At 36.8% G+C, this 23,742-nt stretch overlaps 3 protein-coding genes across 3 annotated transcripts; 1 reads left to right on the top strand and 2 right to left on the bottom strand.

The window, feature by feature from the left end:
• The first annotated feature begins 11,959 nt into the window (after positions 1-11,959).
• On the top strand, positions 11,960-12,907 carry LOC147807426 (uncharacterized). The gene has a single exon (XM_087166540.1). The coding sequence runs from the start codon at positions 11,960-11,962 to the stop codon at positions 12,905-12,907; it is 948 nt and encodes a 315-aa protein (XP_087022666.1).
• Positions 12,908-13,064: 157 nt separating this feature from the next.
• On the bottom strand, positions 13,065-14,846 carry LOC147807425 (ribonucleoside-diphosphate reductase subunit M2 B-like). The gene has a single exon (XM_087165268.1). It carries the CDS (start codon positions 14,727-14,729, stop codon positions 13,065-13,067), a length of 1,665 nt encoding a protein of 554 aa, XP_087021394.1. The 5' UTR covers positions 14,730-14,846.
• A 2,717-nt stretch (positions 14,847-17,563) lies between these two features.
• Positions 17,564-18,867, bottom strand: LOC147807424 (uncharacterized). Its single transcript, XM_087166602.1, has one exon. It carries the CDS (start codon positions 18,778-18,780, stop codon positions 17,614-17,616), a length of 1,167 nt encoding a protein of 388 aa, XP_087022728.1. The 5' UTR covers positions 18,781-18,867; the 3' UTR covers positions 17,564-17,613.
• Between the last annotated feature and the right edge of the window lie 4,875 nt (positions 18,868-23,742).

Raw genomic sequence — 23,742 nt, 5'->3', positions numbered from 1 at the left:
GGAAGTCGTGATTTGAATTTGGTATATACGGCATTGAGCAGAGTCAGGAGCATGAATCAAATTGTCGCAGTAGAAATTTAAAAAGTGTTGAGACACAGTCTATCAAGAACGTATCTCAGACTCGTCAGAATTTCTTGAAGCCCTCCAACTCGCAACTTTAGAATTTCTTGGAACTTGCAACTTTAGATAATACTGGCTCAAGTTCAAACGTTCAAACGTCACATAGAACATTGTAAAAAAAAAAAAAAAAAAAAAAAAAAAAAAAAAAAAAAAAAAAAAAAAAAAAAAAAAAAAAAAAAAAAATTTTTTTTTTTTTTTTTTTTTTTTTTTTTTTTTTTTTTTTTTTTTTTTTTTTTTTTTTTTTTTTTTTTTTTAACGTTGTATGTGAAAGTCAAACGTCAAGCATTGTTGATCTCATACTCGTCAGAATTTCTTGAAGCCCTCCAGCTCGCAAGGCCCTCCAGCTTTTAGAATTTCCTGGAGCTCGCAACTTTAGAATTTCTTGGAGCCCTCCAACTTGCAACTGTGGAATTTCTTGAAGCCCTCCAACTCTTAACTTTAGAATTTGTTGAAGGTCCCAACTTTAAAATTTATTGAAGCTCTCAACCTTATACAATATTGACTCAAGCTCAAACGACTACAACCTCGTCAAAAAAAAAAAAAAAAAAAAAAAAAAAAAAAAAAAAAAAAAAAAAAAAAAAAAAAAAAAAAAAAAAAAAAAAAATTTTTTTTTTTTTTTTTTTTTTTTTTTTTTTTTTTTTTTTTTTTTTTAACGTTGTATGTGAAAGTCAAACGTCAAGCATTGTTGATCTCATACTCGTCAGAATTTCTTGAAGCCCTCCAGCTCGCAAGGCCCTCCAGCTTTTAGAATTTCCTGGAGCTCGCAACTTTAGAATTTCTTGGAGCCCTCCAACTTGCAACTGTGGAATTTCTCGAAGCCCTCCAACTTGCAACTGTAGAATTTCTTGAAGGCCTCCAACTCTTAACTTTAGAATTTGTTGAAGGTCCCAACTTTAAAATTTATTGAAGCTCTCAACCTTATACAATATTGACTCAACATATTGACTCAAGTTCAAACGTCTACAACCTCGTAAAAAAAAAAAAAAAAAAAAAAAAAAAAAAAAAAAAAAAAAAAAAAAAAAAAAAAAAATATTTTTTTTTTTTTTTTTTTTTTTTTTTTTTTTTTTTTTTTTTTTTTTTTTTTTTTTTTACGTTGTATGTTAAAGTCAGACGTTGAGCTCGTAACTTTGGAATTTCTTGGAGCTCGCAACTTTAGATGTTGTTGCATCGGGTCGATACTCTCAGCTCATCAAAATTTTCCAAAGCTCTCACAGCTTGTAAAATTTTAAATTCTCTCCAGTGACCATGCCAATTTAAACTTGACGCCGCTACATCCCCATCTAAAAACTTTTCAACGTTGTTTCAGTTTTAAATTGTAAAAATCATCTACGGCCTCTGCCACTGATCCAGCCAACTCGCAAATGTTTTATTTTAAAATATCTACTTCAAAATTCGCCTCTTCTCTTTCGAGTTCAGTCTCGGCAACTTCCGTTTTGCTTTCTGATGGCTTTGTTGAGATGGAAAGTAATAACGTTACGACGTAATCACTTATGGCTTTCATCTGCTGAGTCACCTGAGCCCGGATGGGATGATTTATTTTCAAGGTATCCTTTTCCTTTTCCAACATTTGTTTAATTGTATGCACTACACACCGCAATTCCAATTCAATTGCATCTTCATCCTGTTTCACACTGGCTTGATAGGCTTGGAATGCTCTCTTCAAATGTTCATCGTGAACCACAGGCTGTAACATGGGCGTGAGCACTTTTTCGTGAATGTAACGACACATGACCCCCGCAATCATATCCACCATTGAGTTTGTAGCTTTAACCTGTTTCACGCTTAAAAGGGATTGGATGATTGTATTTGCTGCCGTATACATGTACATGAAATCGTTTTCTGAACCAGTTTTGCGAACCGCTTCGATGACGGATTTTCCCATCGGGAGTTGATTCATCAATTTTTCCATATACGTTGTGAAATATTGCTTTTGGGCATTCATCAGTTGTTGACTAATATCGTCTCTTTCCGTCAAACCTGCTTCAAGATCAAGCAATACGTCCGAGGGTTTAATCTGTTTGGTGGGGGGTTCTTCGTCTTCTGATGACGCATCCTCTTCGTGCGCACGCTTCATCTTTGTTTAAAAGAATGGCTCGTTTTCTCGATCAGACTTTGTCTTTTCATACGCCTCGTGACCCGCTGTTACGGCTCGTCGGGTTACTTTACGATTTTTCAACGCCTCCACCAAAGGATCGTCCCATTTCGGCACATTGTCGGTGACTTGCGAGTATGTTTCCAATTTGTAATCTGGAGCCAGTTCCAGTGTCCAATCACCCCCCTCGTGCTTCAAAAGCAATCCATTGGAACGAGGCGATTCGGGCCATCCGGGAAGGGTTACGTGATGGGGATTGGAAACGATGGTTCCTCGGTATTTTTCAGGTACTCCGAGATCGTTTTTGCCGATATAACAGGCAGGAAATGCGTACATTAATTGATTTTTCCATACGAGGGGCGTCGACCCGGGTTGCCAGTGACGCGTGATCCACCGACACCACTCCATACGATTAGGTTGAAGGGACGATTCCATTTTTAATTTTCCAAACCAAGAGGATGACACGCGATAATTGTAAATTTTCGCTTTAAACGATTCCTTTTCCAAAAAAAACACTTGCATGTAATCGAAAGGAAATTCTTGTCCAATTTGCAAGGATCCATCGCGCACCTGGTCTCGGAGGGGAGCAATCACCTTTTTGGGATCCACGTTACTGTAGTGTAAAAACGTTACGGGATTATGATCCAACAAGTAAAAATAGGCATAGAGTTGCACGTCCATAGGTTCCTCCGGGGGGTTTTTAAACGCACTGACGCACGCATTGTAACCCTTGCCATAGGTGTAGTCGTCCAATTCCTCTATCCTGACTCCAAATTGACCGAGTGTGGGATCACACACACACCCAAAACCAGATTTGTAGCGAGCTTTTTTCAACGGTTTTCCTGTAATGGCGTCAAACGTGCAAGGTCTCTTGAAGCATTTTTTCTCATAGTGCCGACGTATGTAATTTTTGTCGAGCCCATCCGACTCGTTCAACTGGTGCCCGTTCAGCTCGTCGGGTTCACACGGATAATATTTCATGCGATCCACGACTGACATTTTTTGGCATTCGAAATTCTTCGTGGGTACAAAACCCTCTGCACAAATGCATTTTTGCAATTGTATACTGAAATATCCGTTGGGCCGACACGCCACATCGACGGTGCAGTTGCCTCCGAAATGGGTTTGGGTGACGAGATTTGGATTTAAACATATGCAGGCCGCAAACGACTTGCCACGATGCGAAACGAGCGTCCACGTGCCAGTTTCGGGATAACAGTCTTCGCCTCTCAACAGTTGAGGAACGCATAAGTTATTCACGCAAATGTCGTGTTTTTTACAGTCTGATGTGTGTGTGCATGTGTCGGGGGAAGAGGTTTCGGCGTGTTTTGGGAGGAGAGGCCACTTTGAAAAGGGAGTACGAGGCGTTTGCGAGGCGTAATAAATGACGATTACAGCATACAAAAATATTAGAATCCAAAAACGCATTGCTTTGTTAATAAATGTAAACCTTTTGATACGCTTTATCGCTGTAAAACAACCCAATGTTTGAATGGGCGGCATCCTGTAGGCGCAACCAAGTCAAGAGTTTACATTTGGTTTGTAAATTTCGCACAGACTTTAAATACTGATCCACACTATACATTTTTGTTTCATTGGGTTCTCTCCACAATACCTTGAATCATCTTCTCCACCACCACCATCAGTTCTTTATCGCAAGAATTGACAGTCTCGTAGGGTTTAACGTAAATACGCAAATCATAACCGTCGTCCATGTTGATGGTGACATTATCGTCCACCCCCATCAAGAGTATGTTTTGACTGTACCTTTTTCGATACATGTCGCGCACGTGCTCCGATGCCTTGAGATAATTGTAAAATTTTTTAGAATATTCGCACTCTGTTCGTCCAAAGAGTGTGTGGGCGCATTCGGCCACGTCCGGCAAATACGCATTCACCATGTCTTTCACGTAGGCGTCTTTGCCATGACTCCACAAGATAATGTCTGCTTGGATCAATTTTAAAAACTGCAATAACGTTTTCAATTTGGGGCGAGGGTGGAATTTTCTGGCACTGTGAAACCCCAGGGTCAAATCCATATCCAGTACGCAAACGTACTTTGGACTCATGTCGCTTTTTTCTCTGTAAACAAAGAACATGAGCTCAAAATGCACGATCCGAGCAGAAGATCGTATTCAAAGTATAATTCGGCACCTCACAAATTCAAATTTCACGGCGGCAGATTGCCCCATTCATCCTAGAAAACCTTGCATGTTGCTGTTGAATAATTTCAACGCGGAGCGATTTCACTGCTTGTACGCGAATCGATCCACCGTTTGGAAATCGTACACGATAGATCAATCTTGCGATATACCCGAACACTTTGACGAAATGATGAAAATGAAAGAATGGTTGGGGAGTCAATACGTGTTGCCGTTTTCAGGTCATCTTCGAGAATCATCCGGTTACACGATCGGCATGTTTCGACAAGCTATTGATTTGTATCCACCCAGTAAATTGCAGCGTGTTTCGTTCAAAGAGTGTGCCTACGCAACCATTGTATTGTTTTGTGCCGCCTGCCATCAATTGGGGGGCGCGGTACCAGATTTAAAACATTTTTTGTTTTTATACACGGAAAAGCATCCTGTTTTGTGTGATATGGGAAGTTATAACGTGGAGAATCGTATTCGGTTAAAAGGAAACGCACCTCACTTTAATGAGAAAAAATGGAGACGATTTATGGAAAAGAAAACCATACGAGATGTCATTCGATATCTCAAACTGGAATTTATGACCATGTTTAATCAAAAGAAAAAGAAGGGTCAACGATGCATTTTGAACGAGACTGAAGAGGTATTTGACACGGAAACGCATATGCTCTTGTGTCAAAGTAATCAAAAGAGCCTAATTCAAGTATTGCGAGACTTTGCACATTTGATGCCAGACGTTTACTTGAGAGAAAATATCATTTTGGAATGGGTCAAAAAACTTGGCTACAACGCAACGTAAAAAAAGCCCTCAACTCGTAACTTTGGAATTTCTTGGCTCAAGTTCAAACGTCAGAAGCATCGTCAAAAAAAAAAAAAAAAAAAAAAAAAAAAAAAAAAAAAAAAAAAAAAAAAAAAAAAAAAAAAAAATTTTTTTTTTTTTTTTTTTTTTTTTTTTTTTTTTTTTTTTTTTTTTTTTTTTTTTTTTTTTTTTTTTTTTTTACGTTGTAGTTTAAAGCCAGACGTTTAGTCTTATGATCTCAGACTCGTCAGAATTTCTTGAAGCCCTTCAACTTGCAACTTTAGAATTTCTGGGGCCTCGCAACTTTAGAATTTCTCGGAGCTCACAACTTTAGAATTTTTCGGAGCTCACAACTTTAGAATTTTTCGGAGCTCACAACTTTAGAATTTTTCGGAGCTCACAACTTTAGAATTTCTCGGAGCTCGCAACTCTAGAATTTCTCGGAGCTCACAACTCTAGAAGAATTTCTTGGAGCTCGTGACTTTAGATAATACTGGCTCAAGTTCAAACGTGAGTAGCATCGTTAAAAAAAAAAAAAAAAAAAAAAAAAAAAAAAAAAAAAAAAAAAAAAAAAAAAAAAAAAAAAAAAAAAAAAAAATTTTTTTTTTTTTTTTTTTTTTTTTTTTTTTTTTTTTTTTTTTTTTTTTTTTTTTTTTTTTTGACGTTGTAGTTTAAAGCCAGACGTTTAGTCTTATGATCTCAGACTCGTCAGAATTTCTTGAAGCCCTCCAACTTGCAACTTTAGAATTTCTCGGAGCTCACAACTTTAGAATTTTTCGGAGCTCACAACTTTAGAATTTTTCGGAGCTCACAACTTTAGAATTTTTCGGAGCTCACAACTTTAGAATTTTTCGGAGCTCACAACTTTAGAATTTTTCGGAGCTCACAACTTTAGAATTTTTCGGAGCTCACAACTTTAGAATTTCTCGGAGCTCGCAACTCTAGAATTTCTCGGAGCTCGCAACTCTAGAATTTCTCGGAGCTCGCAACTCTAGAATTTCTCGGAGCTCGCAACTCTAGAAGAATTTCTTGGAGCTCGCGACTTTAGATAATACTGGCTCAAGTTCAAACGTTAGTAGCATCGTTAAAAAAAAAAAAAAAAAAAAAAAAAAAAAAAAAAAAAAAAAAAAAAAAAATTTTTTTTTTTTTTTTTTTTTTTTTTTTTTTTTTTTTTTTTTTTTTTTTTTTTTTTTTGACGTTGTAGTTTAAAGCCAGACGTTTAGTCTTATGATCTCAGACTCGTCAGAATTTCTTGAAGCCCTCCAACTTGCAACTTTAGAATTTCTCGGAGCTCACAACTTTAGAATTTTTCGGAGCTCACAACTTTAGAATTTTTCGGAGCTCACAACTTTAGAATTTTTCGGAGCTCACAACTTTAGAATTTTTCGGAGCTCACAACTTTAGAATTTCTCGGAGCTCGCAACTCTAGAATTTTTCGGAGCTCACAACTCTAGAAGAATTTCTTGGAGCTCGTGACTTTAGATAATACTGGCTCAAGTTCAAACGTGAGTAGCATCGTTAAAAAAAAAAAAAAAAAAAAAAAAAAAAAAAAAAAAAAAAAAAAAAAAAAAAAAAAAAATTTTTTTTTTTTTTTTTTTTTTTTTTTTTTTTTTTTTTTTTTTTTTTTTTTTTTTTTACGTTGTAGTTTAAAGTCAGGTTTTAATCTTTGCTCGTCCAGCTCAAAACTTTTCCGGAGCAATGTGTTTGCACAGTTAATAAAGCCAACCATGGCAGAAGATTACAAGACGCTTGTACTGCATTTACTCTCCAAAAGGCAATATCCCATACTGAAGGATATCGTTGTCATGGATATCCATTACAAATTGCTGCCAGAAAATGCAGATTTTGACGTAGTACATGCATATGATAAACGATCGCATGACGCCATGTACACGTTGTCACAACATGCGGATCCATTTCGCTTTTCCTATCTCGTCGGTAACGAAAACATGTTTTATGTGCATGAGACGGATCATTTCGACACCACGTCCTTACCGCTACACTGTCAACGAGTCAAATTGAATCGCTATTATGTGGACGTGATCCAAAATCAAACGAGTGAAACCTTTGAAGAAGAGCTATACCATTTTATAACACTTTTAAATTTTGACATTCCAACCCTCTCTCCTTTGTTGGGTTTGGACACTATCACTTGCACTCGGATGTTACCTAAATTTATCAAGCTTTGGGTTTTCAAATACGATGCGCAAAATTTTCAAAAATGTCCAGTTTCCAAAGGACTCGAAACTTGTTTTGGTCCTCCCGAAACTACAGGTGTGATTCCCGTTCGTGTGCTGAGGGGTAAATTGTCCCCCTGCACCTCCCACGCAAAAATTTTATCGTTAAATAATGATTTTCCAACAAAGCTCAAACATCCGTATTTAATGCATTACAGCCCTCTGCACAAGACACTCTTTCCGTTGGTTTACAATCCGCTCGAAAACCCATTATTGGTATTTTAGACTAAACATGTAACGATCTCTCTCGCTACCATCCGGAGGGAATTTTTTGTATCTTCGTTTTGCATCGTAATGACGACACACCTTGTAAACGCCCGCGCAAACACTTTCTTTCGGCAGATTGACATTGGAGTTGTCACTCTCGTCGTTGGATGCATCGATGGAAAAGACAGACTCGTCATCAGACACCTCGGACATGACTGGAGATCCAACAAAAGCTTTCATTTTCAAATGTTTTCGATTACCCGGTTGGGGTCTGTAATACTTGCGAACATAGTTTGTGGCATCCGGATACGCCTTTTCCCACGCCTCCTCTGGAACCACCGTCGCTTTTTGGTCCACATAGTTTTTGTAGGCCGAAAAACTTCTAAAGAAGGGTTTCAATTTTGAAAGGGGTACCAAGCCATTTTTCCCCAGATGTTCAATGTGTGACAATGAAAAAACTTTTTTCATATCGTCCTTGTAATCTGCAAAATAGTCGAGCATTGACTCGTACGCGTAGAACGCTGGAATTTTGCGAGGAGGAAAGGGGGGAGGTTTTACATATTTACGAGGCTTTGCTTTCTTGGTAATCTTGTTTCCTTTTGCACGTGGCATCCTTTATTTGTAAACAATCTCCCCGTAGTGAAAGAGGTTAAAAAAGGGAGACTTTTGCATTTTGTCGTGATTATCGTAATGCGCGTGATGATAATTTTGAAAAGTTTCCCAGTGCGCTAAAAAGTGACACGTGTAGATAAACAGCATTTGCCACGTGGTGTTGTGTCTAAAGTATTCTGCTGGATTATGGCAAGTCTCATCCAACAAAGTAAAGTTTATGGTGCCTCGTGCCTCGTCGACCATGTTATTGTTTCGACACACATTATCACAATAACTGTTTAGCGTCGCATTAAATTCATAAAGATTGAAAACCACATGAAAACCTTTTCTCTCATCAGGCGTTTTACGTTTATTAGTTTCGGCGTACGACGTGAAAATTTCCTTTGGGCCATTGGGTTCGAAAAGATAATAAAATGTCAAATTATAATTTTCCAAGTCCTTGATGGGACGCCCAAATATGACATTGAGCATGGGAATCCACTCGGCCAACACCATATGAATTTGATGAAATTCTGTAGCAGAGTACTTATCCGCAATGTCCCGACATATGGTCCAAGCATCTTGCCACGTGCCGACGTGATTCGATGAGGTGCGACGACAACTTTGGGAATCGTGGTGATCAATCGATCGTTGCATCTTGATTTTTTTAAAAAAAGACAACTATGTGGGCCGCTTGGCTCCTTTTTTTAATCATCTGGATGTGTTTCTGGTGGATACCAGAGGATTTTAAAACAAAATCAAAAATTCAAGTACGTGAACCCATTTTCCAGCAAAATTGTACAGACAAACGCATGTTTTGCGTAGACGATTGTAGTTTCCTGTGCGTGGAAAAATCTACCCGATGCGTGGGGGGCGTGTGTGTAACAGATGGTCGAACACCCATTGAATGCAATGAAGAAAAAGGCGGTCGATTGATGTTGACAAATGACGACGTGGCGCGATGGATTTGCCTCTGTACCGATGAAACTTTTTGGTCGGGACCTGCATGTGATACACTCAATCCCGATGTGTGCGAACAAGGAGCATTTTTATACAATGGACGAGAGAGTTTTTTGTGTCTCTGCCCCAATCCATACAAAAGGTTCACCGTCAACGGAAAACCACATTGTTTAGAAAAGTTTATGAGTAATTTCTTTACAGAGCCAGAAGTAACAGAGATGGGACCTCACATGGTATAGTTTGAAATGCATCGTCGTGGATCTTTAGGTACACTCTAGCGTGGGTACTTGGACTCAACGCGCGACTTTACAATTTCTTGAAGCTCTCAACCTTTGACAATATTGGCCCAAGTTCAAACGTCAGCAACAACGTAAAAAAAAAAAAAAAAAAAAAAAAAAAAAAAAAAAAAAAAAAAAAAAAAAAAAAAAAAATTTTTTTTTTTTTTTTTTTTTTTTTTTTTTTTTTTTTTTTTTTTTTTTTTTTTTTTTTTTTACAATGTGAGCCATTTTAAATTTTCGTTGCAAATCCAATTTAAAAGCTTCGTGACAAAATCCTTCGAAAAGCATTCACACACAATGAAATGATCTCGCTTACAATCATACAACAAATTTTTAAAATCATCGGGTGGGTTCACAAAGATAACGCTCATGTAATCATCATCGTTAGTCTCCACGCTCAAAAATCCATCACTACCCACACATTGCTTCAGATTCACTTTGAGAATACCGGTCGTCTTGCAATTTAAAATCACGCTCTTTTCATTCATTTCCTTGAAACTGATTAAAGGACCAATGGCATTACATTTTTCACATTGTCCATTGCCGACAAAGATCGTTTTGAAAACATTATCCAAAACTTCACTCATAGCAATTTTAACAACCAACGTTGCAAAACTACCCACAATTTCAGCTAAATCGGCTTCGGCCAGGTCTACAATCCATTCGTGTTCCTTTTTTTCACCATGCTTCAACAGGAAGCTTTCAAATGCTTCATGGAGAGGAAGATTGTCGCAAACCATGTGAAATCTTCCATATTCTGTGTTACAATATACGTTTCCATACGTCCCGATCTTGACGTTGTAATTCAAGTAGGGTAGCCCCCAATATGCACCTAGCAATGTAATTTTCATGTTTTAAAAAAGCGCCTTTATTATGTAACGTTTTTTCATGGGACAAGCCAAATGGCGATGTTTGGACAAACGGTTTAAATTGACGGCGCTTATATATTTTTTTCTGCTCAAGTATTTTTTCGACTCTCGTCCATATGGTAATTCCATATTCGAAGACCGTCAGCTTGAAACTGGGTATAGCAGAAAACTGCAAAAATATATAAGCACTTCTCAGAACGAAAAAGTACTTGAGCGGGCAAATGTTTGATTTATCATAGGAAAATTTGGAAATTTGGAAAATGGGGAAAACGCAAAACATTTCCATTTTCGAGTCTGTAAATGTTATGTTTTGCTATTGAAAGATGAAAAAACTGATTAAAAAACTATACAACTTATTCAAAATTAATGTAAAAATCACATTTAAAAGCTATTAAAATAGGATTTTAAGTTTAAAAGTTTGATTATAAATTTTAACTTTTAAACGATTCATGGTACCAAAAGGATTGGTACCTTGAATCGTTTAAAAGTCTCAGCTAGACGGGGGGTACTTTTAAACTCAAAATTCGAAATCGGCATGTTTTTACAGTCTCAATTACATAATTTTTCTACCATTTTTCAATAATACATACTTAAAACAACAATTTTCAAGAAAATAAAATTGTAAAACATTAAAAAAGAATTCAAAAAAATTGTCAAATATTAAAAAAAGAATTCTTAAAAAAATAAATAATTCAGTCTTTTGAATAATAGGGTTAATATTCCACAGTATTAAATAATGCTAAAGTTTTAATTATAGCATAAGTTTTTTCAATTACCAATCAATTACATTTTTTTCAAAAAAAAAAAAAAAAAAAAAAAAAAAAAAAAAAAAAAATTTTTTTTTTTTTTTTTTTTTTTTTTTTTTTTTTTTTTTTTTTTTTTTTTTTTTTTTTTTTTTTTTTTTTCAATTACTGTTGTATGGGTCATAAAACAGTGATGTCCACTCTTCAATCTTTTCATAATTTTCTCCGGCACAATCCCACACAATCTCAGAGCGTGAAAAGGATCTAGTCCGTATGAAATTGTCAATTCTTCGCAGCAATATCTTACCAAATGGGTTTAAAGTAATATTGGCCCGTTTTAAAACCAATTTGACCACTGGTTCTTTTTCATCAATATGAATTTGTTCGCGTTCTTTATTTAATAAACGAAAAGTAAGGTTACAATATGAACCAGAAGGAATTATTTGATATACTTTCACCCCCGGAATTAACGAATATAACCAACCTCTGGCATCTCGTGGTATTTTGATCTCGATATCAGTAGACACTATTTCCTTGCTCTTTTCCCCAAGGGTGTAATTACCATTAGGAAAAATCTGTACGACATTTTCAAAAACTTTTGGCTCCGTCCCAAAGAATGGTTCTTTCACTTTGTATAGTATTATGCGTCGATCTTTTTCCATCATAATAAGATTAGGTGGAAATGTTGAAACGTCCAATACCGTTGTATGCAGCAAGGTTATATTTTTCAAGTCGTGGGAGCTCCAAAAAATTCTGATGAGCTGAGTTGCACTAGACCTGGCACTCGGTTTTAACCTACAACGTTTAAAAAAAAAAAAAAAAAAAAAAAAAAAAAAAAAAAAAAAAAAAAAAAAAAAAAAAAAAATTTTTTTTTCATATACAAGCAAGTATCAAAGCTTACAAATTGTTCTAAATGTATTATAACGATTGTAAACATTTTACGCTTGAAACAGACGGCGTGGAGGTTGTTGAAAATGTATTAACGGTTCAAGAGGTAACGCAACTCCAAGAGAAAATGTGGATTTGGTTACAAAATAAAACAAAATACTTGGATAAACCCATTGTCAAAAACGATATATCGACTTACAAATCTCTATTTGATCTCTATCCAAAACACGGTATGTTGTTTCAGCACTGGGACTTTGGACACAATCCTTTATCCTGGTACGTTCGTCAAAACCAAAATGTCTTTAATCAATTTAGTCGTATTTGGTGTACAAACCAATTGCTCACAAGCTTTGATGGAATCAGTATTTCCTTACCTTGTGAATATACGATGCGTGGTTGGACGCAGTACAAGGAATGGTTTCACACTGATCAAAACTTTCAACGAAATAATTTTGAATGTGTTCAAGGACTCGTGAATCTTTTTCCAGTTTACGAAGGTGACGCCACCTTGAGAATTCTCAGAAAAAGTCATTTATTGCACAAGGAATTTCAAAAAACGTTTAAAATTACACATTCATCAGATTTTTGTCGGTTGACACAAGATGAAAAACAATTTTACTTGGATCGTCTAGACAGTCCATCGGATATCTGCGTAAAGGCTCCCGCTGGCTCCCTCGTGTTGTGGGATAGTCGAACCATTCACCAAGGTATGGAACCACAACGTAATCGTAAACTACCAAACATCAGATGTGCTCTGTACATTTGTATGACACCTGCAAGACTGGCAAGTCAAACTCAAATTCAGAAAAGGATCAAATATTTCGAAGAACGACGAACCTGTAATCATTGGCCTCACAAGACGAAGGTTTTTAGCAAGCATCCTAGAACGTATGGTAATCCCCTTCCAAAAGTTGAAAATGATGACGACTTGGAAATTACAAATTTAATGAAACAGCTTGTTGGTTATGTTTAAGAGCATAAAAAAAAAAAAAAAAAAAAAAAAAAAAAAAAAAAAAAAAAAAAAAAAAAAAAAAAAAAAAAAATTTTTTTTTTTTTTTTTTTTTTTTTTTTTTTTTTTTTTTTTTTTTTTTTTTTTTAAAATCTAAAAAAAATTTGATAACGTGTTGCTCTTAAAAATCCTCTTCCAAAGAAAACTCGTGACTCTTTGAGAGCACTCCACACTTTTGATACTCTCCCACCCGCTTTTCAAAAAAATTGGTCTTTCCCTCCAAACTGATATTTTCCATAAAATCAAATGGATTTTCCTTTTTGTAAAACTTGTCACATCCCAAGTCCACCATCAAACGATCTGCTACAAACTCAATGTATTGATTCATCAATATGCAATTCATCCCAATGAGGCTGACTGGTAGAGCTTCTGTTAAAAATTTTTGCTCGATGGACACTGCATCTGTTATGATTTGCAAAATTTCTTCTTGTGTGGGTTTCTCTTGCAAATACTTGTTGAACAAGAGGCATGCAAAATCACAGTGCAATCCCTCGTCTCGACTGATGAGCTCGTTGCTAAAGGATAAACCAGGTAAAAGACCACGCTTTTTTATCCAAAAGATGGCTGCAAAGGACCCGGAGAAAAAAATTCCCTCCACGGCCGCAAATGCTACCAGACGATGGGCAAAGGAGGGATGCTGTATCCAGTTTAATGCCCAATCGGCTTTTGCTTTCACGCAGGGCATTTTTTCAATGGCGTGAAATAATGTATTTTTTTCTTTGGGATCCCGAACGAGTGTCTCAATCAATTCGCTGTACATTTCTGAATGAATATTTTCCATGGCAATTTGAAATCCGTAAAAACATCTGGCTTCCGTGATTTGTACTTCTGTCGCAAAGCGCTCCACCAAATTTTCCACGACGATACCATCGCTTGCCGCAAAAAAAGCCAACACATGTGAGAGGAAATGACGCTCATCAGGTTTTAAATTATCCCAATCTGCTAAATCTTTGGATAAATCCACCTCTCCTACTGTCCAAAAAGAGGCTTGAGCTTTTTTGTACATGTCCCAAATGTCTGGGTATTCTATCGGGAATGTCACGAAGCGATCCGGATTGGGTTCCAGTAGCGGTTCTACATACAAGAAAGGTTTGCGTGACTTTGGGACTAGTTTTAAAAGATTAGAAACAAAATCTTTATGTTTTCTAATGACTTCCGTTGCCACTGAAATGTTGAATTCGTTAAAATTTTCAGTATCCCAAAAATCCACGTCTCGATATTGATAGAAATTTGGATCCAAATCCTTCAGCACATCCAACTTTTTGCGCTCAGCCTCTTGAAAAAAATTGTTGTAGGTTTCGAGTGTATCGTATCGCTCCAATTCAAACTTGCGCCCTCTTTTTCTCATTCTTTTGTATCCCGCTTCAACAGCTTTCGGTGATCCAGCAATGGATGAACCATAATCCAAAATGAGTACGTGATCTACACCCAAATGCTTCAAACGCTTCCTGTAATATCTTTCCAAAGGTCTCCAATCCAATAGACCGTCTGAAAATTGAATACAAGATAGCAAGGGACACCTGGAAGTGATGATGGTCCAGTTGGATGCGCAGGTTTTTTGCAGGGTGGATACCTTTGCTTGCAGTCGAGCAGCAAAATTTTCCAAGACCAAGTAATTGCGTAACGTGTCATTGTTTGAGTCGTGAAAGAAATCTGGGTCAGTCTCTATCATGTCGACACAATCATCTATGTAACCATCAACCGTTGGATAAGAAAAAATTTTCATAACGGTAGTTTTGCCGATACCTACAAAGGAGGCTTGAATCTCTACAAGTATTTTGACCATGTCCGTCAGCAGTAATAATTTGATTCAAGCAAGAAGCCACATGTTAAATAATCCAAAAAAAAAAAAAAAAAAAAAAAAAAAAAAAAAAAAAAAAAAAAAAAAAAAAAAAAAAAAAAAAAAATTTTTTTTTTTTTTTTTTTTTTTTTTTTTTTTTTTTTTTTTTCAATTGAAGAAATAACTGTACTAAAATTTTTCTTGTCTTCTTGGAGCATTTGTTTCGTTGATTATTCTTGTTTTCCATTATTACCATATCTAAGGCTATTACCATATCTAAGGCTTATTGCGTGTTCGGATGGAATTTCAAAATAACAGCTATCGTTATTGCGATCTCCACTCATCTGTATAAACTCCAGTTCAGCTAATAAGTCACCTTTGGATATTTCTACCTTCTCCTTATCTGAATAATTAACTAAAACCACTAAAAGCCGACTATGACTGTCTAAAGGCCGAACATACTTGCTTGATTCATTAAAAATGTCAGCTAACACACGTACTGTTTGATCCAACCATAGTTCTGGACTTGGACGAGGTATCACAAAACTAAATCTTGGTAAGAATTCCACGTTTTCTTTTATGATTACGTATTTTGATTGTAAAGGTTCAAGTACTATATCCTCTGAGCAAAACAGCTTATGTTCGATTGCAACACGTGATTCTGTTACTAGATTCATCATGATATTTGAGCTATGATTCTTGATGATATTTGAAAGTGCGAAGCTTCAAGCAAGTCGCAGCAACTTAAGTAGTCACAAAAAAAAAAAAAAAAAAAAAAAAAAAAAAAAAAAAAAAAAAAAAAATTTTTTTTTTTTTTTTTTTTTTTTTTTTTTTTTTTTTTTTTTTTTTTTTTTTTTTTTTTTTTATACATTGTTACTACTCAATAATTTCATCAATTGCTCTCGTCCAACTTGTTGCCAATTTTCCTCACAAGACGCATAGACTTGACCCAACTCATTTAAAATTTCTGTCGTTACTTTTCTAACGTCGGTAAAATATTCCGCATTTCTATGTAAAAATGTTTCGGCCCACACTTTGACTCGATGTGTTTGCATCGCAATTTCATCGTTGAGCATGAGGCTCTGCAATTCCCGAGTGTACAGTTGCAACAATGCCAAAAAAACGACGCAGCCTGAATCCGTTCCACCCAAACTACTTAGTTCGGGTTTGTTATCCAACCATTTATACATTTCGCGTACAGATCGAGCGTGTGAGCGATAGTCGCGACGCATGCTATTTGGATGTATCATTGCCAACAAGTAAGTTTTCAAATCTTTTGATTCAAGTCCGTCAAACCCGTCTACTGCCAATAAACGATACATGTCACGGTTGCCCACGTCATGACTTGTTGTATTTTGACTTAACCACTGTTTGAACAATACGCACCAATCCGCTTCATCAGAGGGCAAGAGCTTTAAATTTTTTCTCTTTACGCCTTTTGAGAGTATCGACACCAATTCTTCGCGAACCAGTCCATCGTGAAAATCTTCCAAATCATTGTCAAGATGTAACCATTTAGCGACTTGCTTCAACACATCCCATCGATGTTTTCGAATCGTTTGCCGTCCCAGGAAACAGTGACGCGCCACTTCTTGGTGCAACAACCTCTTCAAAACGTTATGAGAGGAGCCAGTCTCGAAAAGTTTCTGGTGAAACTGTTTTAAATGGTTTGTGCTCTGGCCAAATTTTGTTGATAATCCAGGTTGGCGCAACAACCGTTTGTGTGTCATAGGTTTTTTGAAAGAGCTTTTGAACGATTCTGGATGAGACATCTTGGGCAATGCGTCCGAAATGATTCAATTCTCTTTGAACAAAAATATCTGCGTATTCCACTCGAACACAAAGTCTGGTAAATTGTTTAATAAACCACACCAATGGTTTGTTTCGTAAAGACAAATGGCGTTGCAAGTCTTGTTCAACGTTAAAGTTTTTGGTTGTCTTCATCAAAATGACGTATTTGCAAGCATCGGGAGACACGTCAGCTCTTGTATTTACTAGTTTTGCATTATGCCATTGATCAAATGATGTTTCCATGAAAAAAGACAATGATGCAGCGTAGTGGTAGAAGGTTTACTGTAGATCAAATCAATGACATTCGAAAAAGAGTAAAAACCTTGAGACACGTTGATGAAATGGCTCTATTGGTGTATTTATTGCTCGAAACTAAACTAAAAATGAACGATTTGCTGACGTGGTTCAACACGGATAAAACTAAACGTATGGAATTTTTGAAAATGCATCCAGAGTGTATGGCCGACTATGCTCGTGCACCCAGACTCTTTCCTAAAACACACCAAGGGTACTTGAAGCAATGGAGTAGAAAATGTCTCGAGTGGTACGGTGTTCAAAGGGCAACGTTTGAAATGTTGAAACGTTCAATATCGTTCTATACTGCAAGCTGATGAGTTGTCAGAGCTTTAGAAAATTTTCATGCGTTTAAAGTATCAAGACTCACCGCCTGCCTTTAACAGACAACTTAAAAAAAAAAAAAAAAAAAAAAAAAAAAAAAAAAAAAAAAAAAAAAAAAAAAAAATTTTTTTTTTTTTTTTTTTTTTTTTTTTTTTTTTTTTTTTTTTTTTTTTTTTTTTTTTTTTTTTTTTTACAAGGTTATTGACGTTTAAGCTTCAGCCAATATTTTATAAGGTTGAGAGAGCTTCAATAAATTCTAAAGTTGAGACCTTCAATAAATTTTAAAGTTGGGAGTTTTAAGAAATTCTAAAGTTGCGAGAAAAAGTTGCAAATTCTAAATTTGTGTGAAAAGATGACAACATGGATTTATAAACATTTTTTTATTTTTTTCACAAGCGTAATACAAAATTATTTTCATAATAATAATAATAATAATAATAATAATATATATTAAATGCGAGCATACTACAAAAATAAACACTCACATTCGATGTGGGATCGGGTCCATTCCCAAATGCAAAAATTTTGAAATGCCTTTCGTCACGGCAATCCACCTGTGACATTCTGCCCTCGAGCAATATACACACCTGCTCGAGTCTATGGTGGCATCTGGTTTCAATACCACCGCTTTTAGTTCCCTGACTGGATGAAAGGGGGGTAGCCTCGCCAATACTTCATCCCATTTTGATTTGGTGATGGCGTCTGTGTGGATCAAAAAACGGACCCGCATGTCGTAGAGTTTCTCCAACAGATGCTGAGGGTGCATGGGTCCATCCATGACGTCATATACGTAACCGTTGGTCAGGGTGTGTCCGTCTTTTCGAATGCACAGCACGGCAAAGGTCTGTGAATGCCGCCCTGTATAATGAGTCTTTCGCCTGCGTTCGTAGCCGTCTCGACGATAGTTATGACTCGTCTCCTCGAAGGCTGGCGGGGGAGAGTGAGAACGCACGTCGTTGATGGTGCTGGGCTTGGCAGGTGGGGCAGACGTTTTGACGGTCTTCGAGGCCTTAGAGTCCACTGGTGTCTGGCTCGAGGTGCTGGACTTGGCAGGTGGGGCAGACGTTTTGACAGTCCTCGGGTCCATGGGTGTCTGGCTCGAAGTGCTGGACTTGGCAGGTGGGGCAGACGTTATGACAGTCCTCGAGGCTTTAGAGTCCACGGGTGTCTGGCTCGAGGTGTTAGAGTCTACGGGTGGAACAGAGTGACTGCTTGAATTCTGGGGAGGTCTTGAGATGCCACTGGTGGGAAGCCTGGACCTGGAGATGGGCGATTTCAATCTTTTGGGTGGATTGGAGAGGCGAGGTGGAGAGGTGGAGATTCGCTTCAATCGGGATCTATATTCAGAGGCCGAGACCAAGGGTATTCTGGCAGGATGAGCACGAGAGGGGGCCACTTGGACGATGGAGCGTGGAGTGGGTTTCAGTGTGTTGGCAGGTGGTGAGGCCACAGGCATGGGTGGCGACATGGGTTCAAAGAGCTGAGGCTCAGGTGTGGGAGGCAACGGAGAAATCAGCTTCATCTGGCCAATATCCATAGAAGTGGGTGTCGGAGGTGATGGAGGAGGCGCCGACTGGAAATTCAATTCGGTCAAATCGTCTTCGTCAGAGGAGGAAGACGCCGAGTCAAAGTCCGAAGAGTCAGCCATGGTTAGAAGAGCAGAGAGAACTGGCAAAGGCAAAGCACTGGCTCTGAATGATCTGAAGGCTCAGAAGGCTCTACCTTATATACTGCTCAAGCAAGCAAAAAAAAAAAAAAAAAAAAAAAAAAAAAAAAAAAAAAAAAAAAAAAAAAAAAAAAAAAAAAAAAATTTTTTTTTTTTTTTTTTTTTTTTTTTTTTTTTTTTTTTTTTTTTTTTTTTTTTTTTTCCTAATTTAGAAAATATTTTTTTTTTTTTTTTTTTTTTTTTTTTTTTTTTTTTTTTTTTTTTTTTTTTTTTTAAACGTTGGATATTTAAGTCGAGCATCGAGTCGATACTCTCAGCGATCTCGACTTAATCGATCTCGACTTCATCGACATCGATCTCGACTTAAATATCCAACATTTTTTTTTTTTTTTTTTTTTTTTTTTTTTTTTTTTTTTTTTTTTTTTTTTTTTTTAAACGTTGGATATTTAAGTCGAGCATCGAGTCGATACTCTCAGCGATCTCGACTTAATCGATCTCGACTTCATCGACATCGATCTCGACTTAAATATCCAACATTTTTTTTTTTTTTTTTTTTTTTTTTTTTTTTTCCTAATTCAGAAAATATTTTTTTTTTTTTTTTTTTTTTTTTTTTTTTTTTTTTTTTTTTTTTTTTTTTTTTTTTTTCTACGTTGTTGTGTAACACGTAGCTCGTCTAAAGTGTTGAGAGGTTTTTTAATTTTTTCATCATTCAACTTTGCAAGTTGTGAGAGCTTCAAAAAAATCAGATTCTAAACATTTTGTTACATTACTCCAAACGAAATAAAGCAAAGATGAATCTTCCGAGGTACAGCACGTTGTATAGCAATTTTCATGGTTATACGGAAGCCAAAAATGAAGGAGATTTGATTGTGTTAAATTTTGCAGATGCGAAATTTGATCCTTGGTCCGTGTTGCATTTGTATCGATACGATACCATCTGTAGAAATACAACAAAACCTTTTGCTCAAGCACTCAAAGTGTTTTTCAATACAGAAGATCCCATCACTGTCGTGTGCCAAAATAATACTTGGAGCGCTCTCTTGGGTAATTCCAAGACCATTATGCCTATGCCCGAGGAATCTGCTACATTTCAAATGTATGCCACCCCTTACTTTGTAAGCGATCCCGCTCTTGTCGCCGAATACATGCGAGGAATATCTCATCAAGCGTCAGATATTATATTTTCTTACAAAAACTGCGTTGTCTATTTGGATAAGGAGGATTTACCGTATCCCGGTGGAAACTATTTTGGAAATTGCAGACCGTGTACAAATGCCATGTATCGCATTTGCATTTTGAGTAAGGAACCATCCCAACACGTATTGTCAGTTGCTGAAGAATGGCGCAGCAAACAGAATCTGGGTATTGAAACTCGATTGTATTTGACCAAAGATAAAATTACAGATGCAAAATTGATTCCCTTTCAAGTTGTTGAAAGACCTTATTTACCAGAAGAGAGGGCTGTCGGAACCGGGGCGATACAAAAACGCTTGTCCATAAACAGGCCCCACCTTATCATACAAGACATTTTAAATTCGTATCACCGTAATCATGTCGTCACTCTCCAAGGAAAACCTTCAGATGACGTTTTGCAGCGATTGGGCGTTATTGTGGAATGGCCATTTCGCATTACGTATGAGGGAACGCGAGCCCATTCACAGGAACCCAACGAATTTGTGGCGTTATCTGTAAATGGTCAATTGCCTAAACGTATTTTGTACGTCCGATATCCATATGACGTGTATACAGAATTTCATGAAGTTCCCACCACCGCGTGGACACCCATTTATTATGTCCCGACATTTTTAAAATTACCACCCAATACAGAAAAAGTGAGCGTAGACTCGACGGTGCTGGGATACGCGTACAATGGAGGATTTTTCTGTTTTAGCTTCCCGATTTTGGAGGGACGCCCTGCGTTAGAATCGCAACGAGGCATTCAATACATTTTTCAAACTGCGACACTCACGGATGAATTTCAAGTGATTGAATCGTTTCGATTTGATCACGCACACGCAGTCAACAAAGGTATTCAAAAGGGTGTAGCGTACCCATCGTGGTGCCTCACAAAATCCGACACTGTACTTCCTTCCAAAGTTCAAATGCCAAAGTTGGTGATGGAGTGGTTGAATTTGTTTCGGCACAGCAAAAGCAATTTTGTCGATGTCAAAATGGTTCCAATGGCGTTAACATTAGTTCAGCACAAAGTTTGCTTTCAAACAAAAATTACAACCCCTCATAAAAAGGAGGGCTACGTGTACATGTTGAGTGATGACGACATTGAGCTGCAGATGGGTCAAAACGAGACAAATTACATCAACAGTAATCGTGTATCTAGAGGAGATGAAAAGACTTTGGAGGAACAGAGTACATGTGTGATAAGTTGATTTTCAAGTCGAGCGAGTTTCAAGAAATTCTAAAGTTGAGGTCTTGACGAAATTCTAAAGTTGTGAGTTTAGAGAAATTCTAAAGTTGCGATTTGAGGGCTTGAAGAAATTGTGACGATTCTGAGATTATCAAGACTCAACGCGTGGCTTTAACAAACAACGTTAAAAAAAAAAAAAAAAAAAAAAAAAAAAAAAAAAAAAAAAAAAAAAAAAAAAAAACTTTTTTTTTTTTTTTTTTTTTTTTTTTTTTTTTTTTTTTTTTTTTTTTTTTTTTTTTTTTACAATGTTAATTTCTTATTTTTCAACAGACGATGAGGTGCAACAATTAGATGGGTATGATTCCTGGTTCCTTTCAGCAAAAAATCCACAGCCACCCAATTCAAATGAGGGTTGATTAGCAAAACCAAAAAGTATAACAATTCCAATCGAGTCACTTCATAGAGCATTGTATTTTCTCTCGCCCAGGTTTTGGCCAAGTCTTCAATGATTGTGACAATTTCATCCCTTCGTGAACATTGAATGGCCATTTCCCCATTAAATCGAATGTCTAATTTGACAAAAAGAGGTTGATTAATTAAAAAATACAAGTATCCGCAATCATTTTTGTTTTTCAAAAGATGTTCGATATACGTCTTGGCCATTTGCTGTACCGTAGGACATTTGACCAGCTCTAGTGTTATTCTTTTGGTAAATGGTTGCATTGTTTTACATGTTGGGATTTCTTTCTCAATGTCCATCCTGTGTCGTTTGCGCATGAGCTGAATCAATTGATCGTTTGGTAAATCCAATTGTCTCAGCTGTGGAATCATATCGCTCTTGTCTTTTTATAAATTTTCCACGCTATCCACAACACTATAAGCGCTGTCGTGATTCCCGCTGCCCAATAGAGTAACGGTACCAAATAAGCCACCCAATTCCAAGCCCCCAACGTTAAACCTTGAGCATAATGGGCCAACGCTTCTCCAATCGTGGGTCGACGGCATTCCATTTCTTGACCAGGCAAACAATTATAAAATTGACAATCGCATAATTTACAGCACGACTTTTCCTTGTCTTCGTCGAAATTTAAACAAGGATCACCTTGCACGGTTTGCGAGCAGAATGAAAGCTCATCCACTGGATCCGGTTGACAACAACTGAGGTCTTTCACTTTACACACAGAGTTTTCGGATTTTAAAAAACAACCCGAATTGGATTGAATGTAATCGTTGATGGCCGACACGCCAACACCCACCACAGTGGCAGCAGTGACCGCCACCAAACCTTTTTTGGTAAACACTTTGGAAATGACGCGACGCAGTGAATCATTCTTACTCACAAAAGATCGTAAGTGCTTTACATTTTTTACCGTCCCCCTAAACCCTTTGAAGCTTTTTCCTATTTTGGGGCGCTTAAACACCCATTTTTTCCAAGCGGCCATTGCTTGATTTTCAAAGTAAACAAAGTAAGGAAATGGAATCAACTGCTTGCCTTTTGAGTGGAGGAAATACCTTTTGCACTGGACGTAAGAACAGTCACTTGAACAACCTCTTGTGTGCCAAACATTTGAAAGAATATTACGGACTCGAAATATATGCGCATTGCATAGAAAAGCCTACTTCTTATAATTTTACGGGTTGGGTTTTGAAGCCATGCGATGGAATCATTTTTAAACGAAACGAAGTCATTATCCCCGTGCAAAGTTTCATCGATAAAACGTATCGAAATAAAAATGATGCAAATACGCCAGCGCTGACTAATAAGGAAAAAACGTATTCCATGAATCACGTATTGGACAAATTTATGCGAAGAGCAACTGACAAGACTCAAGTCGTTAAAGGTGATCGGAAAACATTCGAAATGCTTCGAAATTTATCCGAAGTATCTAAAAACGTAAACCTTAACCCTAACACAGCTTGTGAACTGGATCCAGTCAACATTGGTTATATCCGATCGAAAATGACAGTATCGGAAACGTTTATTGAAAATCATGCCAACAAGGAGCATATGAATGGAATTGTATTAACCACGGATAAACGAATGAGTCTCATGGAAGCACAAGATTTGTCTCTATGCCTTAAATACTTTCTCAGTAGATTTGAAACCTCCCAACACATTGTACAGGATTTAAATTCAAAAACGTTGGAGGTGGACAATACAAGCTACAGTTGTGCGTATATTGAAGGTATTGGTGTTGTGGCCAGCAATGATGTTGAGTGTAGTGCCCCGCTCGTCATTTTCGGATCTTCCAGAGGAGTTCACGAAGTAGGGGCAGCATCCGACTTGGGATTTTATGCGGAAAATGTTATCGTGTATCCCAAAGAAGTTGTAAACCAAAAAGTCTCGAAAAATATGATTAATCAACAAAATGCATTGCGTAGAACAATAATTGCTGGACGTGCCTATTAAATACATACTCGATTAAAAAAAAAAAAAAAAAAAAAAAAAAAAAAAAAAAAAAAAAAAAAAAAAAAGTTTTTTTTTTTTTTTTTTTTTTTTTTTTTTTTTTTTTTTTTTTTTTTTTTTAATATGTACGTTTAGCAATAGGCAGTTTTTTTAGTTGAAATCAATAACTTCT

Source organism: Parasteatoda tepidariorum, chromosome 6 (genome assembly GCF_982258835.1).
Source record: "Parasteatoda tepidariorum strain Cologne lab strain chromosome 6, Ptep-v5.0, whole genome shotgun sequence".
NCBI lineage: Eukaryota > Metazoa > Arthropoda > Arachnida > Araneae > Theridiidae > Parasteatoda > Parasteatoda tepidariorum.
Note: the sequence above shows the minus strand (reverse complement) of the source record. Positions and strands in the feature narration are given on the sequence as shown.

Coding starts and splice junctions, on each gene's coding strand:
- LOC147807426 (XM_087166540.1), top strand. CDS start 11,960: ATGTATTATAACGATTGTAAACATTTTACGCTTGAAACAGACGGCGTG.
- LOC147807425 (XM_087165268.1), bottom strand. CDS start 14,729: ATGGTCAAAATACTTGTAGAGATTCAAGCCTCCTTTGTAGGTATCGGC.
- LOC147807424 (XM_087166602.1), bottom strand. CDS start 18,780: ATGGCTGACTCTTCGGACTTTGACTCGGCGTCTTCCTCCTCTGACGAA.